The sequence below is a fragment of the Venturia canescens genome, chromosome 3 (assembly GCF_019457755.1).
Source record: "Venturia canescens isolate UGA chromosome 3, ASM1945775v1, whole genome shotgun sequence".
Taxonomy (NCBI): Eukaryota; Metazoa; Arthropoda; class Insecta; order Hymenoptera; family Ichneumonidae; genus Venturia; species Venturia canescens.
The window spans coordinates 18,921,545-18,947,373 of record NC_057423.1 but is presented as its reverse complement, the minus strand read 5'-3'; the positions used below and the strand labels follow the sequence as shown (position 1 = coordinate 18,947,373).

At 35.8% G+C, this 25,829-nt stretch overlaps 2 protein-coding genes across 2 annotated transcripts in view; both read left to right on the top strand.

Moving 5' to 3' along the window:
• The window catches only part of LOC122408437 (protein lin-11-like), a 715,873-nt gene that overhangs the window by 453,272 nt on the left and 236,772 nt on the right, over window positions 1-25,829 (top strand). The window lies entirely within an intron of this gene.
• LOC122408458 (uncharacterized) lies at window positions 1,684-25,755 on the top strand. The gene is made up of 6 exons (XM_043415254.1): window positions 1,684-1,703; window positions 2,173-2,240; window positions 24,370-24,428; window positions 24,766-24,843; window positions 25,027-25,182; window positions 25,613-25,755. The coding sequence occupies exons 3-6, from the start codon at window positions 24,386-24,388 to the stop codon at window positions 25,753-25,755; spliced, it is 420 nt and encodes a 139-aa protein (XP_043271189.1). The 5' UTR covers window positions 1,684-1,703; window positions 2,173-2,240; window positions 24,370-24,385.

Here is a 25,829-nt window from a genome sequence, read left to right as displayed (position 1 = left end):
TTCCTATGAAACTTTGGTGCGACAACAAAGCTGCTATAGCAACAGCTGAAACTGAAGGCGGGAATAAAATAAGACACATGATAGAGATTGAAGAGCATTTTGTAAAGCAATGTATATCTCGTAAATTATTAGAGCTTGGGTGGGTGAGGTCCAAAGAACAATTAGCCGACGTGTTTACAAAACCTCTGGCTCGAGATTTACATAATGAGCTGATGCGCAAAATTTTAAACTGTTGACTGGTGTTCAGATTTATTTCTAAATTTTCAGAGAGTCGCTAGATACCTGGGAAGGACACAAGATGAGACAGTGTGTAATTGAGGTGAGACACAAAGACATCAGGATTAGGATGAAAGCGGTCGGGAGGGAGTGTGAAGTATTTGAATGCTCCCGCCTTTATGCCTGCTCAGTGCCTCCTTTCAATCTCGCTGCCTCTGGGTAGAGGGTGAGCTCGTTTGTTTATACGACCGGCAACTGTTTTAGTCAGAGGCTGTGTACTAGGACGGACGTACGTTTGTTTGAATAAATAAAAGTCGTGTATGAAATAAATATTTTTCCATAATATTAAAAGCTCGGGTGTTCTTCATTCCACACGCCTGTCCTCGCATTCATAACTCAACAGTATGTTTCTTCAGGGTTTTCGCAGTCGAGGTTCCAGTGTATTCCATGTCCGGGTATGTTTCTCTCGGGTTTTCGTGGTCGTGGATAAATTCTCCATGGGTTTCAATGTCTAGGTATATTCCTTCCATGGTTTTCAATGTCTAGGCATATTCCATCATAGTTTTCGTGGTTTAGGTATATTCCTCCCTCGTTTTCGATGTCTGGATATGTTTCTCCATGATTTTCATGGTCTAGGTAGATTCCTCCATGGTTTTCGTGGTCTAGGTATGTTTCTTCATGGTTTTCGCAGTCGAGGTCGACGGCTCCACAGTTTTCGATGTCCAGGTATGTTTCTCTCTGGTTTTTGTGGTCTAGGATAACTCCTCCATGGATTTCGATGTCTAGGTATATTCTTCCATGGTTTTCAATGTCTAGGCATGTTTCTTCATGGTTTTCGCGGTCGAGGTCGACGGCTCTACAGTTTTTGATGTCCAAGTATGCTTCTCCATGGTTTCGTGGTCTAGGATAATTCCTCCATGGGTTTTGATGACTAGGTACACTCTCGTCCAAAAGTTTGGGTTCACTAGTCGAAATTTTTACCCACACTAAAAGTTCGATAGTTCTGTCAAACATCAACGCAATCGAATTTAATATACGTCATTTTGAAGGGAATAAATTGAGCTTCAATTTGCGGCCTCTTAAGTTTGTTTACGTTTTTTTCAGCTGGCACGTGCTTTAGAACAGAGATGTTTTTTGAGACATTTTTGGCCATTGTAAACCGGCTGCCAATGTAGTAGACAATTTTTTGCGACTTTTCTCTATGACAGCTTTGAAGGGGATGGAAAAAGATTGAAAAACATGCACGCCAAGTTTGTGTGTAATATTGACAATGAATTTGTGCAGTACATCGCATAGATACAACGCATGCACTTGTACACGTATTTGCGCTTTTCTTTATAAAAGGTTTTTGTATCATATTGTGTAAAATGTTTTAAGTTTATAACCTGAGCTAGCATAAAAGCAGATGATAATTTCTTAAAAATTGCAGAATCATTCTGGAATCCTTTGTTGCTCTGTGGCGCTTGCTGGAAAATTTTCCTGAAGAAGTGAGTGCTTAGGGCTAAAAGTGTACACGAATGAATTCCACAGGAACCTTATTTCATTCACGGTACTTGGCTACGTTAGAAAATGATCTCATTTTTTTTTTATTTCCAAAGTTCTGAATTCCTACAAGAAACGTAATTCATTCACTTAAATGTTACAATAGATCTCATGATTTTTCATAGTTAATCATTTTTTCATATTTTTTTATTGACATTTACATACACACACGCGGATATATTTTATTTCGAACTCAAATTTTAATTTGTTGGAATTGTAATGAAAACTCTCCGTGATTATCAATTTAGACTTTTTTGTGAATAATAAAAAAAAAAAATTCTACCAAAAAACGAAAAAAATACGGATTTCCTCAGTTTCGATTTGCCAATAGAAATTTTGTAATCAAGCACTTTCGAATAGTCTGTCATGCGTTTACAGGCAATGCGATTATACTTCTTTTCTATATTGTTGCAGTCCCTCGCTCTCCTTCGTCATTGCTGTTTTGGGTTATTCTATTATATATTCTCCAGTAACAAACATCGGTAAGTTTGATGATACAATCAGAGAGAGAGAGAGAGAGAGAGAGAGAGAGAGAGTTGATGAGAAAGAGCAGAGGCATGGATTTTTTTTCTAATGTTTCAGAATTCGGATTACATCTCAAGATATATATAGAAAAAATATCTAACCTTTCTAAATATTTTATACTATCAATCCGAACGTTGTTGACAATTTTCGGTTTATTTTCCATCACATAATACTCTTGGATTCCTCGGCCATTATTTCTCTTTTATTCTTCTTCTCTTTTTTCTCACCACTTTCACTAAAATATTGTCCTGTTTTTATCTATTTTCTACAGAACCGAAAAAAATTGGAACAGTGTCGGTGAATTGTCACTTTCGCGATCTTTATAACCTTATCATCTATTGACATAAACAACACACCATACGTCATGCATCACGAAAATATATAGGTACATACTTGTATTATGGCACCAGATTTGTCACTAAATAAAAAACAAATAAACATAAAAAATGTGTGCGAAAATCCAACCCATTTTTTGATGCTACTAAAAAATAAATAAATAATATCTCTTCAATGCGTTGAGCTACAGAGTTCGAAGAGGTCGCAAACGAAAGACAAAAAAAAATAAAAAATACATCAACTTATAGTATTCACTGAAGTACTGTAATTATTTTATTATTAAAGAAAAAAATTTTGAAAATTTTCGAAAACCATTGGAAACGCTATCGCTCCTGTAAAGACTCTCTGGCAGCGACTCGTCATAACATAAATGTACTTGTCTCAGAGTCGCTGCCGCGACTCTAGATATTATATTGTTTATGTATTTAACTATATTATGTTATCAATTGCTAAATTATTTTTCACTATCCGTGATGGTCATTACAGTTTATGGTACATCTCTGAAACCATTTTAATCGAAGAAAAATTCCTATCTGCATGGGGATTCGATACCGATCTACCTACCTACCTACCTACCTACCTACCTACCTACCTACCTACCTACCTACCTACCTACCTACCTAACTACCTACCTACCTACCTACCTACCTATCTACCTACCTACCTACCTACCTACCTACCTACCTACCTACCTACCTACTTAAATCTTTCTAAGCACACACGCTATCCACTAGACTACCACGACATTGTCAGATATAAACTGAAAAAGGAATCATATAAGTTGCGAAAAGCATTATTTCGATTATTTATTTGTTGAACCATGATAATCACTGTTAATTTGAAAACATATTTTCATGGATCTATCACTTCATTATATTCAACTCTTATTTAATAGTAACAATTAGATTAATTATTTTAATAAAAATATTTTTAGAAACAAATTAATGATGAATTCATTGCAAGAAAATAATTTTTTCGAAAAAAGCAATTTTGTATTGAAGTCGTTTTGTAGATTCATATAATGTTTTTGGTGCGATAAATGTAATTAATCCAAGCACAAAAAATTTAATCAAATCTATCATGCATCTAATTGATACTATTAAATAAGAGTTTAATATAATGAAGTAAAAGATCCATGAAAATATGTTTTCAAATCAACAGTGATTCGCTTGGTTCAACAAATAAATAATAATTCAACGAATAAATAAGTAAATACAAGTTCTCAAATTCAATATTTTTTTCTCTCAGGATACTTGTGCTTCAACTTTCACCTTCGCAATATTACCATCTGAGGTAAAGCCACCTTTTACCCCGTCGAGCTTCATTCGTATGAAGTGAGTACCATCTGCAATAAAGAATGAATTCCTCAGGATCGTTTTGTGTGATCGTTTGTGGGATCGTTTGAGTTTGATTTTTCGATTTTAGGGAAGAGAGATTTTTATACTGATCGGATAAAATTATCTCTCAACGGGAATAGAAATGCGTAAAAGTCCTTATGGAATCCAAAATATCGATCTCTATTGTAGAATGATTACATCTGATGACCGTTGAGATTTAATAATTACAGAACGTAATATTAGAAATTGTTCCAAGAGGTATGTGAAATTATCATCTTTAAGTTCGATGCTTTATATTATTGCACATGAATTTTGTCCCTATTCAGTGAGTTCCGTTGATAATCAAATAATGCCTCAATTTCAATCGAAACAAAGTCTTTGAGAGTAGTGATAATGAAAGTTTTTATTTATTTATTATTTTTTCATTAATAAATATTGAACCATGAAATATCTTGACAAGGTCAGTATCAAATAACTCAAATTTCTTTCTGAGAAAACAAACCAGCACATCGGTAGTGCTTCGTTTCCTTATATCACGAAAATTAAAACCTTTCTTTCGTTTTTTCTATGTATACCAACTCTTGAAAAAACCAGCAATATTAATTATCAAATACCCGGTCAAAAATAATAAGTCACGTTGTATAGTAGATTGAATTTACTTGAGCAGAACAAAACGGAAATTAAATTTTGCAAAATTAATATAAAACCTCAAAAATTCCTCTGGAGAAAAAAAGATTGGGACAAGTACGTTGACGGCCCCTTATTTCCTGATCATATCACAAAAATTGTGAAAAAAATCTGTTCAAAAAAAATATGAAATCAACTGTGAATAATTTTGACTCAACAATTCGAAAAAAAATCACAAATCATGATAAAGCACTGTATTTAAAAAAATACAAATCTGTAATTATTTTGTAAAGTAAAAAAAAAAATTTAATAAAAGCTGAGAAATAAGAAATCGAAAAATCGTACTTGAAAACATTTTGGAAGCCGATACCCCATTCTTCTCATTTTATTCTAAAATCAATGAAAAAAAAAATTCATCTAAGTTACGTGCAGCATTAAAATTTATGACATCAATTCGAGACCAAGTATTTAATGGTGATTCGGAATATTCATCCCTACGGGAACTATCAGGAACTTGACAGAGTTAAAACGAATCAAAAATATTACCATTTAAGTTACATGTAGCACTAAATTTTTCCATTTCGATTGGAGGACAAGTATTTTATTAGTTATTCCGAATTTTGACATTATGGAATTGTTCTGACGGCAACTATCTCTTGGCAACGATCCATGGCATCGAATAAACAAAATCATGGCAATTCCTATATAGCACCGAAATTATATAAACGTATTGAGGACGTCTTTTCTTAGACCTCTCATGAAAGACTAGATGACTCTGCAGTTTTGTTCAGTCTTATTCGAGACATCCGCATAGAACCGTCTTCCAGACGTATTTGGGACGTCTTTTTCAGGACATCCTATGTAAGACTAGAGGACTCTCTGTTCTGTTTGATCTTCTTACTGATGTCTACATAGAGTCGTCTTTTATACGTATTTTAGATGTATTTTTTCAGACATCCTATGTAAGACTAGATTTCTCTATAGCCCTATTCGGTCTTATTAACGACGTCTACATGGAGTCGTCTTGAAGACGAATTCCGCATGTCTTTTTTTGAGACGTCCTACATGAGGCCATACTCCATATTCTAATTAAATGAAAATGGCCGCCGCTATATATGTTGCACAGTCGTACATATATAATTGCCGTAAATGAATTATATAGTGAAAAACAGTGATTAAGACAGTGAAAACAAGATGAAGCGTGTAAAAAACTTTTGGGAGTTATACAAACGACAAAAGAATCGGCGTATTGCAATGCAAGTAGAAAATAATTTATTAAATTGCGAAAATACTCTAATTATCCCTGCTGGATCTGAAGCGTCAACATCAATGACCATCCCTGTTATTAATGACTTAACTGTGAGAGATTCCAATATCGCAGGGGATTATTCATCGGGGCCATCAGTTGATGGAGTAAGAAATAATGAAACAGTATTGGAAGACGTTGAACATCAATTGTGTGCTTCTTCTAATTCGGATAATTCGTCGGATTCTAGTAGTACTGATGATAATGCGGCTCTCCAAAATCTTAAAAATGAATTAAGAAATTGGTCTTTAAAGTTTATTGGCGAGTCCAAAAATAGCGGGTGTGCAACAGATGGTATGGGGCCAATATGTCCATTATGGGCTGGAGAAAGCATTAAATAACCAGTTGAAATGGCTGTCGATGTCAAGAGACCACAGGAAATTGTAACTGACTTTCAGTTGGATGGAGTGAGTATATAAAAAAGTGCAAAGCTTGAAATATCGCCAATTATGGGCAAAATTAAATTAATCAAGAGACGCGGTAGCGGCTCGACGCCAAGTATTAAAAGGAAAAACTGCAGCGCAAAAGAAAAGCCAGCGCGAGCCCTGCCGCTACTCTTATATACGCGAATATGCCGGTTTTATGACGTCACAGAATTTTCAAATGGCTCTCACAAATAAACCATTTCATAAAAGAACTTGAAAATTTGTGACGATTTTTTTTCGATTTTTCTCTTTCCATTGGTCTTTGTTGCAAGTAAATCCGTCCAGTAAATCCTGAGATATGTAACGTTAGGGATTTAAAATCCATCATTTCGGGATTTTCATTTTCTTAGAGACAGAGAGGCGTAAGTTACGCTTGTTTACATTTGGACTTACGTCCTTTGCACGATTTCTTACTTTTGTCACACTCTACGTCACGCACTACGCTGAACGCGGCTACCCCCTCTCCTTCTGCGTCGTCGAGCGAGAGAGACAGAGAATGGGCGCACAGCGGGGGCAATACCAGCTCCTGGTTTGCGCATAAAATATGTATATAATTATATAATATATATTTTATTTATTAATATTAATTAATAATAAAATATTATTATAATTAATATTTTATTATAATTAATATATAATATAATATATATATTATATTATACAATATATAATATAAAATGATAATATTATAATAAAATAAAAAAATTGAATAATACGAATAACATTAAATAATAAATAATAAAAATAAAAAAATATAAAATTCTGGTCGACGCCGCTGGATTTTTCGAGGATGTCTAGGGCGATAACTCATGGGTTTTGGAGGACTAGGTTTAGGTACATTCTATCGCGATTGTCGATTTCTAGGTGGACGACTCCATAGTTTTTTATGTCCAGATATATTCCTCCATGGCTTTCGTCGTCTAGGTATGTTTTTTCATGGTTACCGAGGTCTGGGTCGACGGCTCCTTAGTTTTCGATGTCCAGGTATGTTTCTTCATGGTTTTCATGGTTTCGGATAATTCCTCCATGGATTTCGATGTCTAGGTATATTCCTCCATGGTTTCTGATGTGCGAGTGTATTTCTCCATAGTTTTTCATGTCCACGTGTATTTCTCTATAGTTCTTGATGTCTAGGTATATTCCTCCATGGTTTTCGCGATCGAGGTTGACGGCTCCACAGGTTTCGATGTCCAGGTATGTTTCTCCATAGTTTTCGTGGTCTCGGATAATTCCTCTATGGGTTTCGATGTCTAGGTATATTCCTCTATGGTTTCTGATGTGCAGGTGTATTTCTCCATAGTTCTTGATGTCTAAGGTATATTCCTCCATGGTTTTCGTGGTCTAAGTATGTCTCTTGATGGTTTTCGCGGTCGAGGTCGACGGTTCCACAGTTTTCGATGTCTAGGTATGTTTCTCCATGATTTTCGTGGTCTAGGATAATTTCTCCATGGGTTTTGATGTCTAGGTATTTTCCTTCATGGTTTTCAATGTCTAGACGTTTTCCTTCATGGTTTTCGTGGTCCAGGTATATTCCTCCATGGTTTTCGTGGTCTAGGTACAATCCTCCATGGTTTTCGTGGTCTAGGTACGTTTGTTCATGGTTTCAATGTCTAGGCATGTTCCTTCATGGTTTTCGTCATCCAGGTATATTCCTCCATGGTTATCTCGGTATAGGTAGATTCCTCCATGGTTTTCGTGGTCTAGGTATGTTTCTTCATGGTGTTCGTAGTCGAGGTCGACGGCTCCACAGTTTTCGATGTCCAGGTATGTTTCTCTCGGGTTTTCGTAGTCGAGGATAATTCCTCCATGGGTTTCGATGTCTAGGTATATTCCTCCATGATTTTCAATGTCTAGGCATGTTTAATCATGGTTTTCGCGGTCGAGGTCGACGGCTCCTCAGTTTTCGATGTCCAAGTATGCTTCTCCATGGTTTTCGTGGTCTAGGATAATTCCTCCATGGGTTTTGATGTCTAGGTATATTCTTTCATGGTTTTGAATGTCTGGACATGTTCCTTCATGGTTTTCGTGGTCCAGGTATATTCCTCCATGGTTTTCGATGTATGGATATGTTTGTCCATGGTTTTCGTGGTCTAGGTACATTGTTCCATGGTTTTCGTGGTCTAGGTAGATTCCTCCATAGTTTTCGTGGTCTAGGTAGATTCCTCCATGGTTTTCGTGGTTCAGGTATATTCCTCCAGGGTTTTCGATGTCTGGATATGTTTTTCTATGGTTTTCGTGGTCTACGTAGATTCTTCCATGGTTTTCGTGGTCTAGGTATGTTTCTTCATGGTTTTCGCAGTCGAGGTCGACGGCTCTACAGTTTTCAATGACCAAGTATGAAGGACCACGAAAACCATGTTCCTTCATGGTTTTCGTGGTCCAGGTATATTCCTCCATGGTTTTGAATGTCTAGGCATGTTTCATCATGGTTTTCGTGGTTCAGGTATATTCCTCCATGGTTTTCGATGTCTGGGTATGTTTCTCCATGGTTTTCGTGGTCTAAGTTGATGGTTCCACAGTTTTCGATGGCTAGGTCTGAGTTTCCATAGTTTTTGTTCTCTAGGTATATTTCTTCATCATTTCCGCGATCTAGGTCGATGACTCCATACTTTTCGATGTCTAGGTATGTGTCTACATATTTTTCAATGTCTAGGTATATTCCTCCATGGTTTTGGATGTCCAGGTATATTTCTTCATAGTTTTAAATGTCTACGTATGTTCCTTCATGGTTTTCGTGGTCCAGGTATATTCCGTCATGGCTTTTGATGCTAGGTCAACATTTCCATAGTTTTCGACGTTTGGTTATGGTTCTCCATGGTTTTCATGGTCTAGGTCGACGGTTCCATTGTTTTCGATGTCTACGTCGACAGCTCCATGGTTTTCGATGGCTAGGTATATTTCTCCATGGCTTTCGTCGTGCTGGTATGTTTTTTCATGCTTTTCGAGGTCTAGATCAACGGCTCCGTAGTTTTAAATGTCCAGGTATGTTTTCCCATTGTTTTCGTGGACTAGGTTGACGACTTCATAGTTTTCACTATTCCGGTCCATAGCTCCATAGTTTCCGATGTTAAGGTGAATTTGTCCATGGTTCCCGATATGAAAGTCAATGGCTCCATAGTTTCCGATAGTGTGGTGAGTTTTTCTAAGGTTTTCGATATCTAGGTCGTCGGCTCTATAGTTTTCGAAGTCTAGTTTGGCGACTATAGAGTTTTCGATGTCTAGGTGGATGCCTTCGTATTTTTCAATATATATTCGACAATTTTATATTTCCCGATATTTAGGTAAACGGTGCAATGGTTTACGATATATTTCCTCATAGTTATCGATATCTAGATCTGCGATTTAATAGTTTACATTGACGAGGCAGGTTCAGACGTTACAGAAGACCATGAAAAAATATCACTGGACACCAATAACCATAAAGCTGTGGTCTTAGACATTGAATACCATGGAAACATCTCCTTGGACATTGCAAACCATTGACAGTATCCATGTCAACATGGAATCCATGAATGAGATGAAGATAGTTTCAAAAATCATTTTTCCAAGTAAACAAGTGGAGCTTTTCAAAAAAAGGAATAGAAAATGAAAATATCATCCCATTGCATAGGAATTTCCCAATCTTTCATTGGAAAATTCGATTTGCTGAATGGATAATCAAAATCGTCACCATTATTGCTTGTAAAAGGTTTCAACTCACATGAACATAACCGCACAGTTTTCGTCCGTCTACATAGAATAATTGGCTGTGTCGATTGCTTTTGGCACATAGAGAAAAGCACTCAACTTGAAACAAATCGTTTTAAAAATTTTCGTCGAAGACGAGGAATGTATTTTTTCTCTTAAGTAAATATTGTCACGCCTCTAAAAAATCAGCCAAGTTAGAAAAAAAATAATTGACAAAGTAAAAAAAGAACGCCAATTATTAAAAGGTCGCGACCGTAGTTTCCAATAATTTTCTATATTTGCATTATCAATAAAAAACTTCAAAATATAAAAAAAAAATGAGATCGTTTTCTGAAGTTGACAAATATAGTGAATGAAATACGATTCCTATATAGTTGTCACGTCTCGCAAAAAGAAGTGAAATCAGTAAATATTAAAACTTCAAAAAGTAAAAAAGGCACGCCAAGTGTTAAAAGGTCGTGACCGTCGTTTTAAATGATTTTCTATATTCGCATTGTCAATAAATAAATTTTAAAAAATGTTCAACTGTGAAAAAATATGAGATCTATTGTAACATATACAGTGAATGAATTACGTTTCCTGTAGGAATTCTGAATTTTGGAAATAAAAAAAAATGAGATCATTTTCTAACGTAGCCAAGTACAGTGAATGAACTAAGGTTATTGTGGAATTCATTCGTGTACACTTTTAGCCCTAATCCCTCACTTATTCAGAAAAATTTTCCAGCAAACGTCACAGAGCAACAAAGGTTTCTCGAATGATTCTGCAATTATTAAGAGATTATCATCTGTTTTTATGCTAGCTCGGATTATAAACTTAAAACAGTTTACGCGTACAAGTGCATGCGTTGTATCTATACGATGAACTGCACAAATTCATTTTCAACATTACACACAAGCTTGGCGTGCATGGTTTTCAATCGGAAGCTCGGCGAAGGAATGCCTCATCCGTCCATATATTTGAAGAAAACTTGATGATCCTCTCATGTAATGGTTTTTTAATTTGCCATCCCTTTTCCATCCAACTATTTTATTGAGTAGTTCGACGTGAGATCCCGCGCTATGTACATAAAGAAAAATATCTATTCTTGACTAGTTTGACTGATAAATTCATTACTCCAAATGTTTCGTATTCAACGCGTTTTCTTTTCTCAAATCAATGTTTACACAGCTTACTTCTTTGTTCATCCATTTCAATACTTGTGTAATTCATCCAATCATCTGCCCATTTGGTAAAAAAAAAGAGTGTACGGACAAACGAGTGAAAGTGACGCGTGGATAAATTAAAATGCGTATGGGCATGAAAGAATGGCCGTATCTATCCGTACAAGATAAAGGCATATAAAGGGATTGATTGATTTCATTTCTTTATCCGTTCGTTTAATTGTTCAATTTTATCCACAAATTTCACCCATCTGTATTGTTTACCAAATCATTATATAACAGGGCCCCTCTTATTTTATTGGGGGATCGGTTTTTTTCACACTCGTTCATACAATTCTAATTAATTTTTGTTTTCATAGTAAATTTGAACAATTGTATCTTCCCGAGCTTCCGATTGAAAACCATGCACGCCAAGCTTGTGTGTATTGTTGAAAATGAATTTGTGCAGTTCATCGTATAGATACAATGCATGCACTTGTACGCGTAAACTGTTTTAAGTTTATAATCCGAGCTAGCATAAAAACAGATGATAATCTCTTAATAATTGCAGAATCATTCGAGAAACCTTTGTTGCTCTGTGACGTTTGCTGGAAAATTTTTCTGAATAAGTGAGGGATTAGGGCTAAAAGTGTACACGAATGAATTCCACAATAACCTTAGTTCATTCACTGTACTTGGCTACGTTAGAAAATGATCTCATTTTTTTTTATTTCCAAAATTCAGAATTCCTACAGGAAACGTAATTCATTCACTGTATATGTTACAATAGATCTCATATTTTTTCACAGTTGAACATTTTTTTAAATAGTCCATACATGGACACACCGTTCTTCAGTGGGGCATATGCTTCCTATGCAAAGTCCAAGTCTGCCTCTGAATACTTACAGAACTTTTATGAAGAATATTCAAGGCTTGTGATTGACGGTTTTATTCTTGACAATGACCATTTTACTGTAAAAATCAGAGCAGTCATCGCAGATTCACCAGCGCGGTCTTTTGCTACCTGGACATCACCATATAATTCATATTATGGGTGTGGGAAGTATTTAATACGCGGTATCCGTAAAGGATCCAAGATTTTGTTTCTGCAAACTGATTGCCCTCTTAGAACGGACAAAAACTTTTGTCAATGAAACCAAATAGAACTTTACCGATCACATCCCCTTTTGAAGAATTAGGTCTCGCACTACATGCAATTAGTGTATTTGGTTGTCACAAAAAAATAATATACATTTGGAAAGGGTGGGGTTCGAAATTTCGAATAACCGAATTGTAGAATGGTCGATATTTCGAAATTAATAAATTTGTCATGTAAGATTGGAGAAAAATAAGTAATTCGAAATTCTTATTCCCGATCGACTATTTAGCAGATTACGTCTTTAATCGAATATTTTTTCTTTGAATTCACATTTATTCGAAAATATATATTTCGATAGTTTTCATTTCGAATGCAATTTTTATAGACCGTACGAATGTTAAAAGTTCATATTTTCGAATTCAAAATGGAGAGTAATTGTTTTACAGACAGACCAGAATATAGAGTAGCAAAAAATCGAAAGTTAATTTTTCGAGCCTATAAAACTTAGATATGCGGAATAGCAATAGCTCGAAAAGGCGAAAGTCAAAATGGCGATGTTTAAAATTGGAGATCACCGGTCTGAGTAAGTGAGTGAGTGAGACGCGTGTATTTGGAGCTCCGCTGCATTTCTTTATTTTAATCGATCGACTTTCTAACGTTTCGCTATTTTGACCATTCGACTTTTTGGTGTTTCAGTATTTCAACCTCAGTAATATTTAGTCTTTCGTTATTATATTTTCAAAATCGTGAATTTTCACAGTATCGCTGACTATAGTAATTTATGAATCGAAAGAGTGATAGTCGAGTTTTCGAAAAATCGATATTTTAGTCATCGTTCTATGGGCGATTGTTACATTCTATTTTCGATGTAAAGGTGCTTTGAACCTTGCAGTTTCTGCTTTATTTATTTTCGGCATTCAAAGCTCTAGTCGAATCTATCCGTCTCCATATTATCATTCGAAGTTTATAAATTCGAGATTTTAGCTGTTCGAAATTTTAATCATTCCAACATTTGATCCCCACCCATTTGGAAAGACAACAAAATAATAAGTGCCCATGATTGGAAGATTTTCTCAGATAATCTTTTTGCTATAAGAGCTTACGTTCCAAGTGAATTTGCATGCAAGTGTAGATCTTTGGATAAACTCGATCGCTGGAAGGCAACAGAATTTCGCCTTTTTTTATATGTTGGTCTTGCGTTTTTGAAAGAAGTTTTACCACAAGCTGACTATAATCTATTTGCATTACTCAGTTGTACAATAATCATGCTGAGTGACCCAATTCAGTATATTTGTAATAATGATTATGCGAATAGCTTTTTACAATTCTTTGTGAAAAATATGTCTCACTTGTACAGTGAGTTGAAAAGTGTGTATAATGTTCACAACTTGATTCATCTTGCAGCGGATGTACAAAAATGTGGGCCATTAGATGATTTCAGTGCCTTTCCATATGAAAGTTTATTCATAACTCTGAAAAAGATGTTGAGGAAAGGTGAACAGCCTCTTGCTTAACTATATAAACAAATCAGCGAGCAGTTCAAGGTTGCACCATCAAAAATACACACTGTTAATAACAACAATCATCCTTTTTTCTTGCATTGCAACGAAGAGGCACTCCCAATGAACTGTCACAGTGGACACTTTTCACTCAGATTAAAAAATTGTACAATATGCATTACAAATAATGACAACTGTAGTTTGCTTTCGGATGTGACCATGTTACTTATAACACACACTGGATACAGAGGAGATGAATCAGTCGTCACGAGATTCAACAGAAAAACTCACTCAGATACCAGATTATCCATGTAATTCAATGCAGCTGAATATTTCCATGGTTTCCGACTTGTCGGAAGATCTTCAAATATTCGACATTGATTCATCGAAAGATGTTTCACATTCCGTTGAGTGACATGAGCAGTTATGTGGGACCTCTTCTTCATACCAGGTTTATGAATAACATCGAATAGTAAGCATTCACAATGTTGGACCCTAATCTTACTCCTATTTTAAAAGTTTATGTATTCATAAATGATCCAAAGTAATTTTTGATATTAAAGTTTTCTGTGAAAATATATTAAGTTTATAAAAAAATTGATTTTTCGCAATAAAATTCGTATTATATTGCTAAGAGTAATAAATTTCACAATTTTGTAGGCGTGGGAAAAAACATTAGTTTGTTGCGTTTTTCGGTTACCTTTTTCATACGTATATGGGCAGATCTATTACTTTTCGACGAAAGTGTGCGCGCTCAGGTCAGTAATTTTGATGATTTTTTTCTTGAAAGTACATCAGAAAAGAAGATGATCCTCAAAATTTGAACCGAATTCAATCAAACCCGGCCGCTGGAGAAAATAATCAGTTTTTTAATTATTTTCAAAAGTTTGCATTTCAGCGACTATATCACTTAGTTAGAGATTCCGTTCAAGCGGCCTTCTTTTCAGTGAACGTACTACTTTTAAGAAAAAAATATATATTAGTGATAAACTCAAATCCAGGTCGGCTGGAAGCCGTCAACTAAACCACTGAATCAACAAATTTCTACCTGTTTTTAAAATTCTCGCAAACCTACCAGTTACCGAAGAAAGGGTTACATAATAGGTGATTTTTTTTGTGAGGGTGTATTCTGTTGATATTTGCCCTAATTTCCCCAGATTGCTACGATTTCGTCACTATAAAGCCATCCGAAGATAATCGATTTTTCAAAAATCGCTATGTTTAGATAGCTGTCATTTTTTTCTCCGAACTTCGATCTGGTTCAAATTTACAGGAAAGTTTTTTTGTTATATCCCAAAGAAGCCCTGAAAATTTCAACTTGGAAATCGAGCTTGGAACCGGGTTAAGAATTTTCGAACATCCCGTAATAATACCATAATACCGTCATAACGTCCGAATAATACGGCAAATGAATTATTTATTTTTTTATAGTCAGAAGTCAAATATTCCACGTTTAAGAGCGCTAATACTGTTTAAATTTATATTGAAGGTGGCGCTGAAGCTATTTTATTACGTAATTAATCTGTATGGTGGCGTGACTGAGGTACCTGTGTGGCACCTCTGCCACCAGCGGACCTTACTCGGGGTGGGGGCCAAAAGTTAGAATGACAAAATAGCGAACAAGGCATTTTGTATATCTATATATGCATTAGGGTGGTCCTTATTTGAGGTTGACATTTTTTTTCAAATTCCCCCTCTGGTTCGATTCCAAATCGATTGTATACATACGCGCACAACTATCCATCTTGAGATCAACTTGAAATGAACAACTAAGGCAAAATAAAATTCGATATGCTTAATTCCAATCTTATATATTCTGATACTTTGTTTATTCAACCAGCATTTTCTAGAAGCTTCAAAGGTCATCAAAGGTTTACTTCGCATTTGTAACCGGAGCTCTATTGAAAATTCCTGTCAACAGATCTCGCAGCACGATTCTTTTATTTTCGAGCTAATTCTGTCATCTTAATCATCAACGCTCGATTATTTTTCGAGCCAATTATTCTCGGAATCCCTTTAACCTACCCCCTCATCATCACCTACTACGTCAAACTCATTCGCCTTCATGACGCCACATTTTTCAACGCCGTATCGGATTTCAATCATCGCCGCATTGGAAATATTTTTGTTGAACCAATTCTGTTATCTCAATCATCACGTCAACCTTCGGCGAATTCCCAGAATCCCTCAATCATCACCTAATTTTTCCCTCCCCCACTACCCCTCGTCAAACCTTCGATGATGATGTCCTCGTCCGAAAATGTTATCCTTCAAGAACGTGACGTTATCCTTCGAGAACATTCTGACCCGCATTACCCCCCTGGAGAACGAACGACCCTGATTACCCCGCAATATCCAGAATCCCCTTGCTTATCTGATGGCATCATCGTTCGAGAATGTGACGTCATGATGACGTCATCATCGAACCTTCGAGAACATGAAGTCATCCTCAAGGACACGCTGACCCGCATTACCCCGCAATATCCAGAATCCCCCTTGCTTATCTACTATTGTAAAATTTTTTGTTGTGCTCGCCGTTTTCGAATTGATCAAATTTATAGTTACGCGATTTTTGCTCGTTTCCAAAATAAAAAAAAAAAAAAATCTCGATAATTCAATAGTGATTTGATTTTATACAATAAAAAAAATATATCATTTTGACGCGATATAACCTCAAATTCGTGCCGCGGCCTCTTGAATTATCGAAGAAATTACAAAATTTACAAGGTTTACAAAAATAAAAAATTAAGTCAGACTCGGGCTCAGTTCCCGTGAAAAAATTGCCGATGCTTACCATATGGCCGATGCTTGGCTCGATACTGGGTAAACGACCGTTGGGACTCAGCGTTGGGCCCGAGTACGGGCCAGCATGTTTGCCCACGTTTAGTCAATGCTAAACTTGGGCATTGGGACCCGACAACCAGCCAACCCTCGGCCGGTGTCGATTTATAACTGGCAGCCAACCGTTGGGACTCGACGTTGGGCCCGAGCATGGGCCAGCATATTTGCCCACGCTTATAGGCAATGAAGAATTTGAGCATTGGGACCCGACAATCGCCCACGCTTGGGCCGGTGTCGGTTCATGACTGGCAGCCAACCGTTGGAGGCCATCATTGTCCCATACCTCGGGTTAATACTGCTCGCCTTATTTTTTAAAATCTGTACCTGCTATATTGTTAGATATATACAATCCGTATCCGCTCATCAGCCTAGGCTCAGCCAGCACTGTCTTGCAACGGCAGCAATTGATGATCAACTTCTGGTCATCCATTAGTTGTTCATCAACATATTTGTTGTTATTAATCCAAGAATATTTTGTTGCTCGCACTCACCAAATAATAATCGACTCTTTGAAGCAATTTTTTTTTCAGTATATATAATATTTAGTGGACACATGTTGTGTTATCTTCATTTTTCTGATATTGCAAATGAATTGAGATTTCTTGTATAACAATAATAATAACGATAATAATATCAATAATAATAATAATCTAGAGACGCGGCAACGTCTTGACGCCAAGTATTGAGGTAAAGTGTAGGCAGAAAGATTCAAGACGGGCCGTGTATCTTTTAATAATATACAGATTAGTCATTTAATTTTTTCGACTTTATTAATTAATCGGCTGAAGAATAAACTTTTTTGAGTTTTCTTATCAAAACTCGTACGAGCTAATAAGTTATCGAATTACATGAAAATTTGTTTCCGGGGATTTTACGGTTGTGTACCAAATTTGGTCTAAATCGGTTGAGAATTAAAAAAGTGATTTCAATATGTACACATATATGATACAATACCAGAATGGGCCCAATATTTTATTTTGAGAATGTTGATACAAAAATAGGAAGTAGTCGATAGTGTAGTGGTTAGCGTCTCGGACAAACTAGGTAGGCATTAGGTAGGAAAGTTGTAGGTAGGCAGTTCAAATCCCCTCTGAAAAATTTCAACTCTAAAGAAAATATAAGGAACTGTTTTTTTTTTTAACTAATTAAAATTTCCACAATGACGGATAATTGTATAGGGTGATAAAATAAGCATGATTAAAAATAAATATTATTTAATTAAATAATCGATAACAGGCATTCGCTGGGGAATGACGCTGGGTGAATTTGGGGCTAGCATTGGGCGTACACTGGCCCAGCGTTGGGCCGTTCTCAAGACTAACGCTGGGCCAATACTGGTCCCAAGCGCTAGCCTACCGTAGGACCGTAGCTATCACTCCAACCGTGGTGCTACGGTTGGCCGAGTTGTATTGCCAACGGTCGTCCAACCATCGCGTATAGTTGGCGCGGTACTGCACCGAGCTTGGGCCAATGGTGCCGTTTTTCACGGGTTGTATCAAGTTTGAATTTAAAAAATCATTTACAGAAAGAATTTACAAAAATACCAATTATTTACAAGAAAAATCATCCCTGATTCTATCAAGCAAAATGGCAGTATTACGATATCTGTGGCCCCAAGTTTTGACTATCAAGGAGACGTCACCACCGTGGGGTCGAGGATTTAGCTGAATTTTTTTGCGGTGAAAAAGGACCCCTAGCAGCTTCCGTGGTGAAAGTACTAGGACGCACTACTCTAAAAATCCCGAGAAAAATCGATTCAAAGTTTCCTAGATGCCTTATGAGTTTAAAATGTCAAATATTTTTCGAACCGCCGTACAGTCTAGGCGGTTAAGACTCGATCTTTTGCGACGAAGATCCCGCATTCGATTCCTCCTTCGGATCTTTTTTTTTGTTTTTTTTATTTATCCCAACAATTATTAAAAGCCTTTCTCATCACTATATTATTTATCTAACAACATTTACATTTTTTTAAATTATTTTCTTTTTTTTCTTAATGAAACAATTCATATTAGTGGGTTTTCTATTTCTCTTTGTAAAGTATATAAGGAGGATCATTGGGTTTTGAATGAGAATAACAAAGTTGATTAAAAATTCCATTTTTATTCATATAATAGTTATATACAAAAACCGCGATGGTAATTATCGTAGAAACAAACAAAGCAATAATTTTTGCGGCATCTTGCACAACATATAAAAGCGGATTTTTTACAATCGCAAGGAGTCTGCAATAAATCCGTACAAAAACATGTTTCATTAACATTCATAAAAATGTTTCTAGTAACTGACAATTTTGAGGCAAACCAGGCGTATTGAATCATGTCTCAGAATATTGGTGATGACAATTGATGGTGAATTGTCGAATAAATTTTTATACAATCTTCCCGAGAATTAATTTCACGGTTCTGCTCTAACAATTCGCTTCAATTTTGTAAACGCTTTATGAAATTTTTAACTTGTCTGTAAAAGTAAACGTCACAAGGTTGCACCAAGGGAGTGCATTTTGGAGGAATTACTTTTACAGAGCAAGCTGGCATATTTTCGTCATCTTGAAAGATTTCATCATATATCTCTGGATTTGTCTGACCCCCCCAAGAGTCAATGAGAAGTAAAAATTTATTCTCCCCGACGTAAGTTTTTAAACATTTCTGGAGAAAATCCGTGTATAAGGCTGTTGTTAGTTTTCCAGACTTCGATGATGTTGCAATGATATGTATTGGCATAGCCAATACATTGGTATATGTACTATATGTACATTGGTAATGACCGGTCGCCTCTTGCAAACATATGAAGACATGTAGGAGCAGTTTTCCGGATAACGTTATGGAATATTGTGCGGTGTACGAACGCGTCACGTTATTCAAATCTGACTTTTTGACGAAAACTGTTTTATTCCCTTTTTGAGTGAGTGTCCTGTTGAATGCAGACTGATATTGACATCCTGAAAAAGAAGGTATTTTAAATATTGAAAATTATTCGAATTTATATGTAGAAAACTTTTTATATAATTAATTTTGAATTTATACTTTTTGTATCGGTAAAAATTTTTTACACAAAAAAATTGTATTTACCTGTTTGGTGAGTATTTATAATATAATCCTCATGGTATTGAGGTATGAAGCGATACGTCTGTCGACGAAAGGTCTCTGCAGACGCCAAGATTTCCTCCATTGATGCTACCTCTTTTTTCGAAACCAGTTTCGTGACTTTCCGTTGAGAAATTTTGTGTTTCTGTTTAAATGCCTTGGCCCATCGATCAGATGCCTTGAAATTTAAATTGATGAATTGTGTAGCAGCAGCCAACGCCCATTGTTGTAAATTTCTTGTCGTAACTTGCTGATAATGCTCTCTTGCTTCCACGAAACGGTTGTAGGTCCACGAATCTATCGCCCCAAATTTGTCCAATCTCGTTCCACCACTTTTAATATCATTCTCCCATTGTGAAAGATATTCTTTTTTCTTTAAGCGGCTACATCCTTTTTTTTTGCAATGTTCCCAAAGACCACGTCCACGACTTTAATTTTGTAAGCGATGGGAATTATTTCACTTTTATTCTTTTTCGGTTCCGGTTCGTACTCGTCTGACGATAAAGAAGAATCAAGTTGGGGCACTTCGTATTGCAAATCATCGCAATACTCATGAGCGTGAATTAATTCCTCTTCAATTATGAATTTTTTTTCACTCAAAAGTTCCAATGTATTATTATAATGTTCTCCGATCAATAACATAGCATCGTGAGATATTCCTTTCGAAGGTGCCAATGTAATTAAATTATTTTCCGTCAACAACTCTTTATAATAAACTACTGCGTCCTTCAATCTTGATTTTGATTTATCACTGTGCATAGATTCTTCAGAAATTCCCTCTTCTATTCTAGAAGAGCCAGCAACTTTTTCAGCAGACATTTTTAACTTCGAATTGTAAGAGAACTTTACAATTTAAGAAATAGGCACGTCTGTTCACGACGAAAGCGAAAAATAAACTGCTGTTGAATTCTGACAGACTCACACACAGTCCTATGCGCAGATGTCCGTTATAATCCTAACGAGGGGACCCCAGGTCAAAATTCTTCATTTTTATGGGTCTGGCACACTGGGAGCGATGAGCGATTCTCGAAAAGTTTCGGAAATTTTCCGGAGGAGCAGAGCTCTCATTGGCTGTCGCTCGTCGCTCATCCCTCCCAGAGTGCCAGTGACCCGTTATTTAGACTGTTACGAGGTCATAAAACCGAATAGAATAACAAGCATGAATATTTTTCAAAGAATGAAAAACTTTACATTCTTGAGCTAAAATAAAGTTTAAAAAATAATGTAGGGATGAAATAGGCTTTTAATAATTGTTGGGATAAATAAAAAAATAAAAAAAAAATAAGTTCCGACGGAGGAATCGAACGAGGGACCTCCGGCGCAAAGGATCGAGCCGTAACCGCCTAGACTATACGGCGATTCGGATAACATTCGACATTTTAAACTCATAAGTCACCTAGAAAACTTTGAATCGATTTTTCTCAGGACTTTCCGAGTAGTGCGTCCTACTACTTTAACCACGTAACGTGCCAGGGGTCCTCTTTCACCACAAAAAAATTCGGCCAAATCCCCGACCCCACGGTGGTGCCGTCTCCTTTATGTAGTCTTTATATTTGACCCAAAATAAGACATTTTCAAGAGTGACAAAAATCGAAATTCGGCCTTTAAGGGGGTGAAACAGGGGGTTGAAAGTTGAAGCATTATAATGTTTGTGGTCCCTAATTCTGACGATACAGCGTCTATATTCCATCGAAAATCAGACTTTTTTTTAATATACTCAAGATCCAAGTTCGACCATTAAGGGAAGTGGTTCCGAAGTTGCAGCGTTTTTATAATGTATATTATTTATGGTCGCTAATTCTAACCATGCAAACTTTTTTAAAAAAAGATAATCGGAACTCGGCCTTCAAGTGGGGAAAATGAGAGACATGAAGTTTGCGTATTATATTATTTGGGGTATCTAAATTGTTTTAAAAAAATTTGGAAATTAAGTGTGTTCTCTCAGGGGCTCTGCCCCGCGGGGGGTTTCGCCCCCTCGACCCCCCCCCCCCCCCCCCCGTTGATGGTTGCGATCGCAGATATAGTTCCGAAAGGGACGCTTCGATTTGAACACCCAGCTTTTGCACACATAAAAAGGAGGTTAAAACAAGATCACACCTAAAATTTCAACCGCGGCAAATGTTTTTTAAAATTTTTATCACCATTTTTGTGTGGCAGTAGCCAACTTGCGAAGACGCGCACAGAGCACCTTCGATGTGTGTGCGAAATCATTGGGCGAGTTTTGAGTACTTTCAATGTATGTGCGGAATCGTTGGGTGGGTCTGGAGCACCTTCGATGTGTGTGTGGAATCTTTGGGTGGGTCTGCAACACCTTCGATAAGTTCCAAATAACTGCCGAACACTTTTTAAATTACTCATATTCTAGAATAGAAACGTCGAATTTCAAGGAAATCTGCCAAAAAATACTTTCTCTTAGATAAAATTAAAAATCTCTGTTTCACCCCCTTAAAAGCCGAATTTCGATTTTTTTTACTCTTGAAAAAAGTCATATTTCGGGCCAAATATGAAGACTACATGGCCAAAACTTGGGGTCACAGATATCGTAATATCCCCTACAATATATATATATATTGGTTAACATTGAATAACTATTTCGAATACGAGTTGAGGACGCGTAACTTGCTACTGAGATTTGCAATCTATTATCGATAAATACCGTATTTATACTCATAAATAACACCAGCACACAAAAAAAGTGGTGAGTACCTAGAACCGGACCCATCAATCTCTACGTATTTTGGCCCGCTGAATCCGAATTCGGGGTCAGATTGACCAATATACCTCCAAAAATGTGAATAAATTCCAAAAAAAGTAAAAATTGCGGAAAATCACTATTAAAAGCACGATAAAAGTTGTCTTCGATCTTAATCGGGGTTTTTTTTTAAATGTATTTTGATACGCAAATTCTGAATCTGGAGTCATATTGGCTGATATATCTGCAAAATTTTGAGTAAACTTCAATCGCTATAATGGGTGTGGGAATCAATTTCTTGTTCCAAATCGAATACGCTCTTTTTGTGTTTTGATGCGCTGAAACCGAAACCGGGCGTCTATTTAACTCAGACGTGTCCAAAATTTTTCTTCCATGGAAAAAACTGGCTAAAATTGTTTTTTACGAATATTGAGCAACTAAATCCGAATCCGGTGGCTAGTAGTCCCGATCACGCATACTTCCATCGAAGATCGTGAAAAATAACAAAAAATAGCAAAAAAACGTTCAACAATAGTTTTTTAAATGTTCTAAACATGAATGATTCATCTTAAATCATACACAAAAAAAAAGATCTATATATTCTGTATTCAATAAACTAGAAACTGGGGAAAATAGCATAAAAAAGTTGAATATAAAACTACCGCAGGCATGATTGTTCTTTAGTTTGAATTCTGCGTAATTGATTTTTTTTTCATTTTCTGCATATAATATGAGAAGAGAAATACTTTCTTTGATCTTAGACCGTCCTTCTCTTGCAACGGATTCTTTTCTCTTCGAACAACTGATTTCTCTTTCTCTTTCTATTTTCTCTTGTTATTTGTCTCTTTAGCGCCCAGCAAAAATCTGCCTTCATATTGATATTACACCTTCCCTGCTAGTGATTCCCCATTTCGCTGATGTCTTGATCAAATCTTTCTCCTTGATCTTCATTTAGATCTCCAAGGTTTTCAGGAAAGTAGTCGAGGTGGGAATGTAGAAAGTGCAGTTTGAGATTCCTCAAGCAAGCCAAGTTTCTAAAATTTTGCAACAACTCTTCAACTAAAATTTGGGAATTCTCACTTTTCTTATTTCTCAGAAAGTTCTGAGAAACGTTTTTGAAACTTTGTCAAGCTGAATTCTCAGTATCATTCATTTTCTTTTTTTTATAAAATTATCGTCACCAAATGAACCACGAACTTGTAGTCCATCAAATTCCTTTAATTTCGCATCACTCATCGCGGGAAAATTTTCTCCCAAATACTGTGGAAACAATCACCATCTTTATCCAAAGCTTTGACATATTGCTCGGATGGCCAACAAGAACAATCTCCGATCTAGGCCGTAGCAACATCATACAAACATCATTGATCGATCCTTCAAAATATCTGCTACTACCACACCACATTATGCTTGGTCTTGTAAAACAGTATGCTGATTCTAAATTTTAGAAGTTTGGGTTGCTTGATGAATCCCAAAATGCACTTTCTACACTCCCACCTCGACTACTTTCCTGAAAACCTTGATCTAAATGAAGAATAAGAAGAAAGATTTAAAAATATATAAGACAATATAATTTTTTTTTAGATTTTTCTACCACATAGCTCTCGAGTAATTGAACACTCAAGTTCACGTGTATAAGCATACAGTTTACATACATATATACAGTTATACATCTCGTGCATAAGAATTTCGATTTGACGCTCAATTATGCGATAACCATGTGATAAAAAAATTTGAAAAAATTGTATTTCTATACTTGATGCCAAAGAATGTTATCACGAAATTCGATCAAATTCTGGTTATTTTGATTTCGTGATCCACCCCCCTTAATAAATAATATCCTTTTGCATATTAACGCTGTTCATCATCAGTTAACTGCAAACTGCCATACATAACCTATAAACGGGTAAACCACGCGCTCATATTCATTCCAAAAAGTACTCTTTACTGAACAAACGAGTTATGCTAATTATCTTTTCAATCTCATTATAATTTTATTTTCATCTTCGCAGACAATTTCCCGTCGCGATGACATCCCAAAATCGAAGTGGAAATACTAATAAAAACATTGGTAAGTCTTTTTTCTTCACTTGATATTTTATCATAAATTTAATTCAATTTCATCTTGAAAAACTGATCAGTACCAATAAGTGGATTTTTGTTTATTTCTTGGAATATTTGCCTTTTCATTGCCTTATCCAGGTCACTCATCTTTTTATTTATTTCTTTAGCACCTAAAAGTTCCATTTATACCGATGGTCCGCAGTAATTTTATCGCACACCTCCTTTAAATAAAAACCGTTTTGACTCTTTTCACTTGCTCAAAGAACTCTAGTGCATTTATGATATGCCCGGGATTTGGAATTATTTCTTGATTTTATTCACAGACAAAAATTTTGTTTTCACAGTTGTTTGGGATAATGTTTGGGATCCTGCATTGTTGCATCCTATTGTACCGATGACTACTTCAGTTGCCGGTGGCTACGGTAAGTGTAAGGACACGTACATATTTATAGCTCTAGTTTCTCATTCTTCCATTTTGAGAAAAAATCGACTATTATTGAATTTTTTCTCTGTATAAATGTAAAAAAAATGAATATACAGAGTAAAAATCATGAATAAATAAAAAAAATAAATAAAGAATACTTAATATTTTTACTGTGTTAAAGCAGCAGGAGAACAACGGAAGCTCATTGATGCTCCTTCAGCGATTATCATAAGAAAAAATGTGGTAATTGGTTATCCAAATCCTACCAGTTCATGTCAACGATCAAAGCAGGAAAAACGAAAACATAGTACCATACCGAACAATGTTTCTGTTGACGGTACGTATGTTATTATTTTTTTTAATACACACATATTTTCGATATAAACATTCATTGAATTGTTTTAAATATGTGATCGATATAAGTAGAATAATTATTTTTTTCGACTAATGTTCTGTACTGTCAAAAAATTCGTGAAAAGGACTATGTGAAAAGTTATGGCATTAATATTTTTCCACTTACGGAAAAAGCATTTCCTCTTTATATCATGTGAAATTGTATAATTTTGTAATGTTAAAGTAAAAGAACTTGGGCCATCTTTTTAGATATTTTTGAAGTTTGGTGCAAAACAAACAGACGACAATAGTGTGTACTTCCGTTGATGTTAACCTTTCTAGCCGTTTTACAATTCTTTTACATTTTTATTGTCAAAATATTATTAGTAAAATCTATTATTTAAATCTTAACATTCATGGCTATTATTTCTTAGAAATAGTATTGTCATCCAAGACTGATGCGACTGTGATTGACATACAAGGAACCATCCGCAAATGGCTCCATCACGCGGGCGATCGAGCACGTTACCGCCAAAAGAGGAAAAACAACGAATATAAAACTTATTCCTTTAAATAAGTATTTTTTCTTTATATGAGACATGTGATATTAATAAGGTACTCACTAATTTTTTAATTAAATATACTGTTTTT

What these genes read in the sequence shown, in the direction of transcription:
- LOC122408458 (XM_043415254.1), top strand. Translation starts at nt 24,386, where the DNA reads ATGACATCCCAAAATCGAAGTGGAAATACTAATAAAAACATTG. An exon ending in AAATACTAATAAAAACATTG is followed by an intron (nt 24,429 to 24,765) that starts GTAAGTCTTTTT and finishes TTGTTTTCACAG; the next exon opens with TTGTTTGGGATAATGTTTGG. An exon ending in TTCAGTTGCCGGTGGCTACG is followed by an intron (nt 24,844 to 25,026) that starts GTAAGTGTAAGG and finishes ACTGTGTTAAAG; the next exon opens with CAGCAGGAGAACAACGGAAG.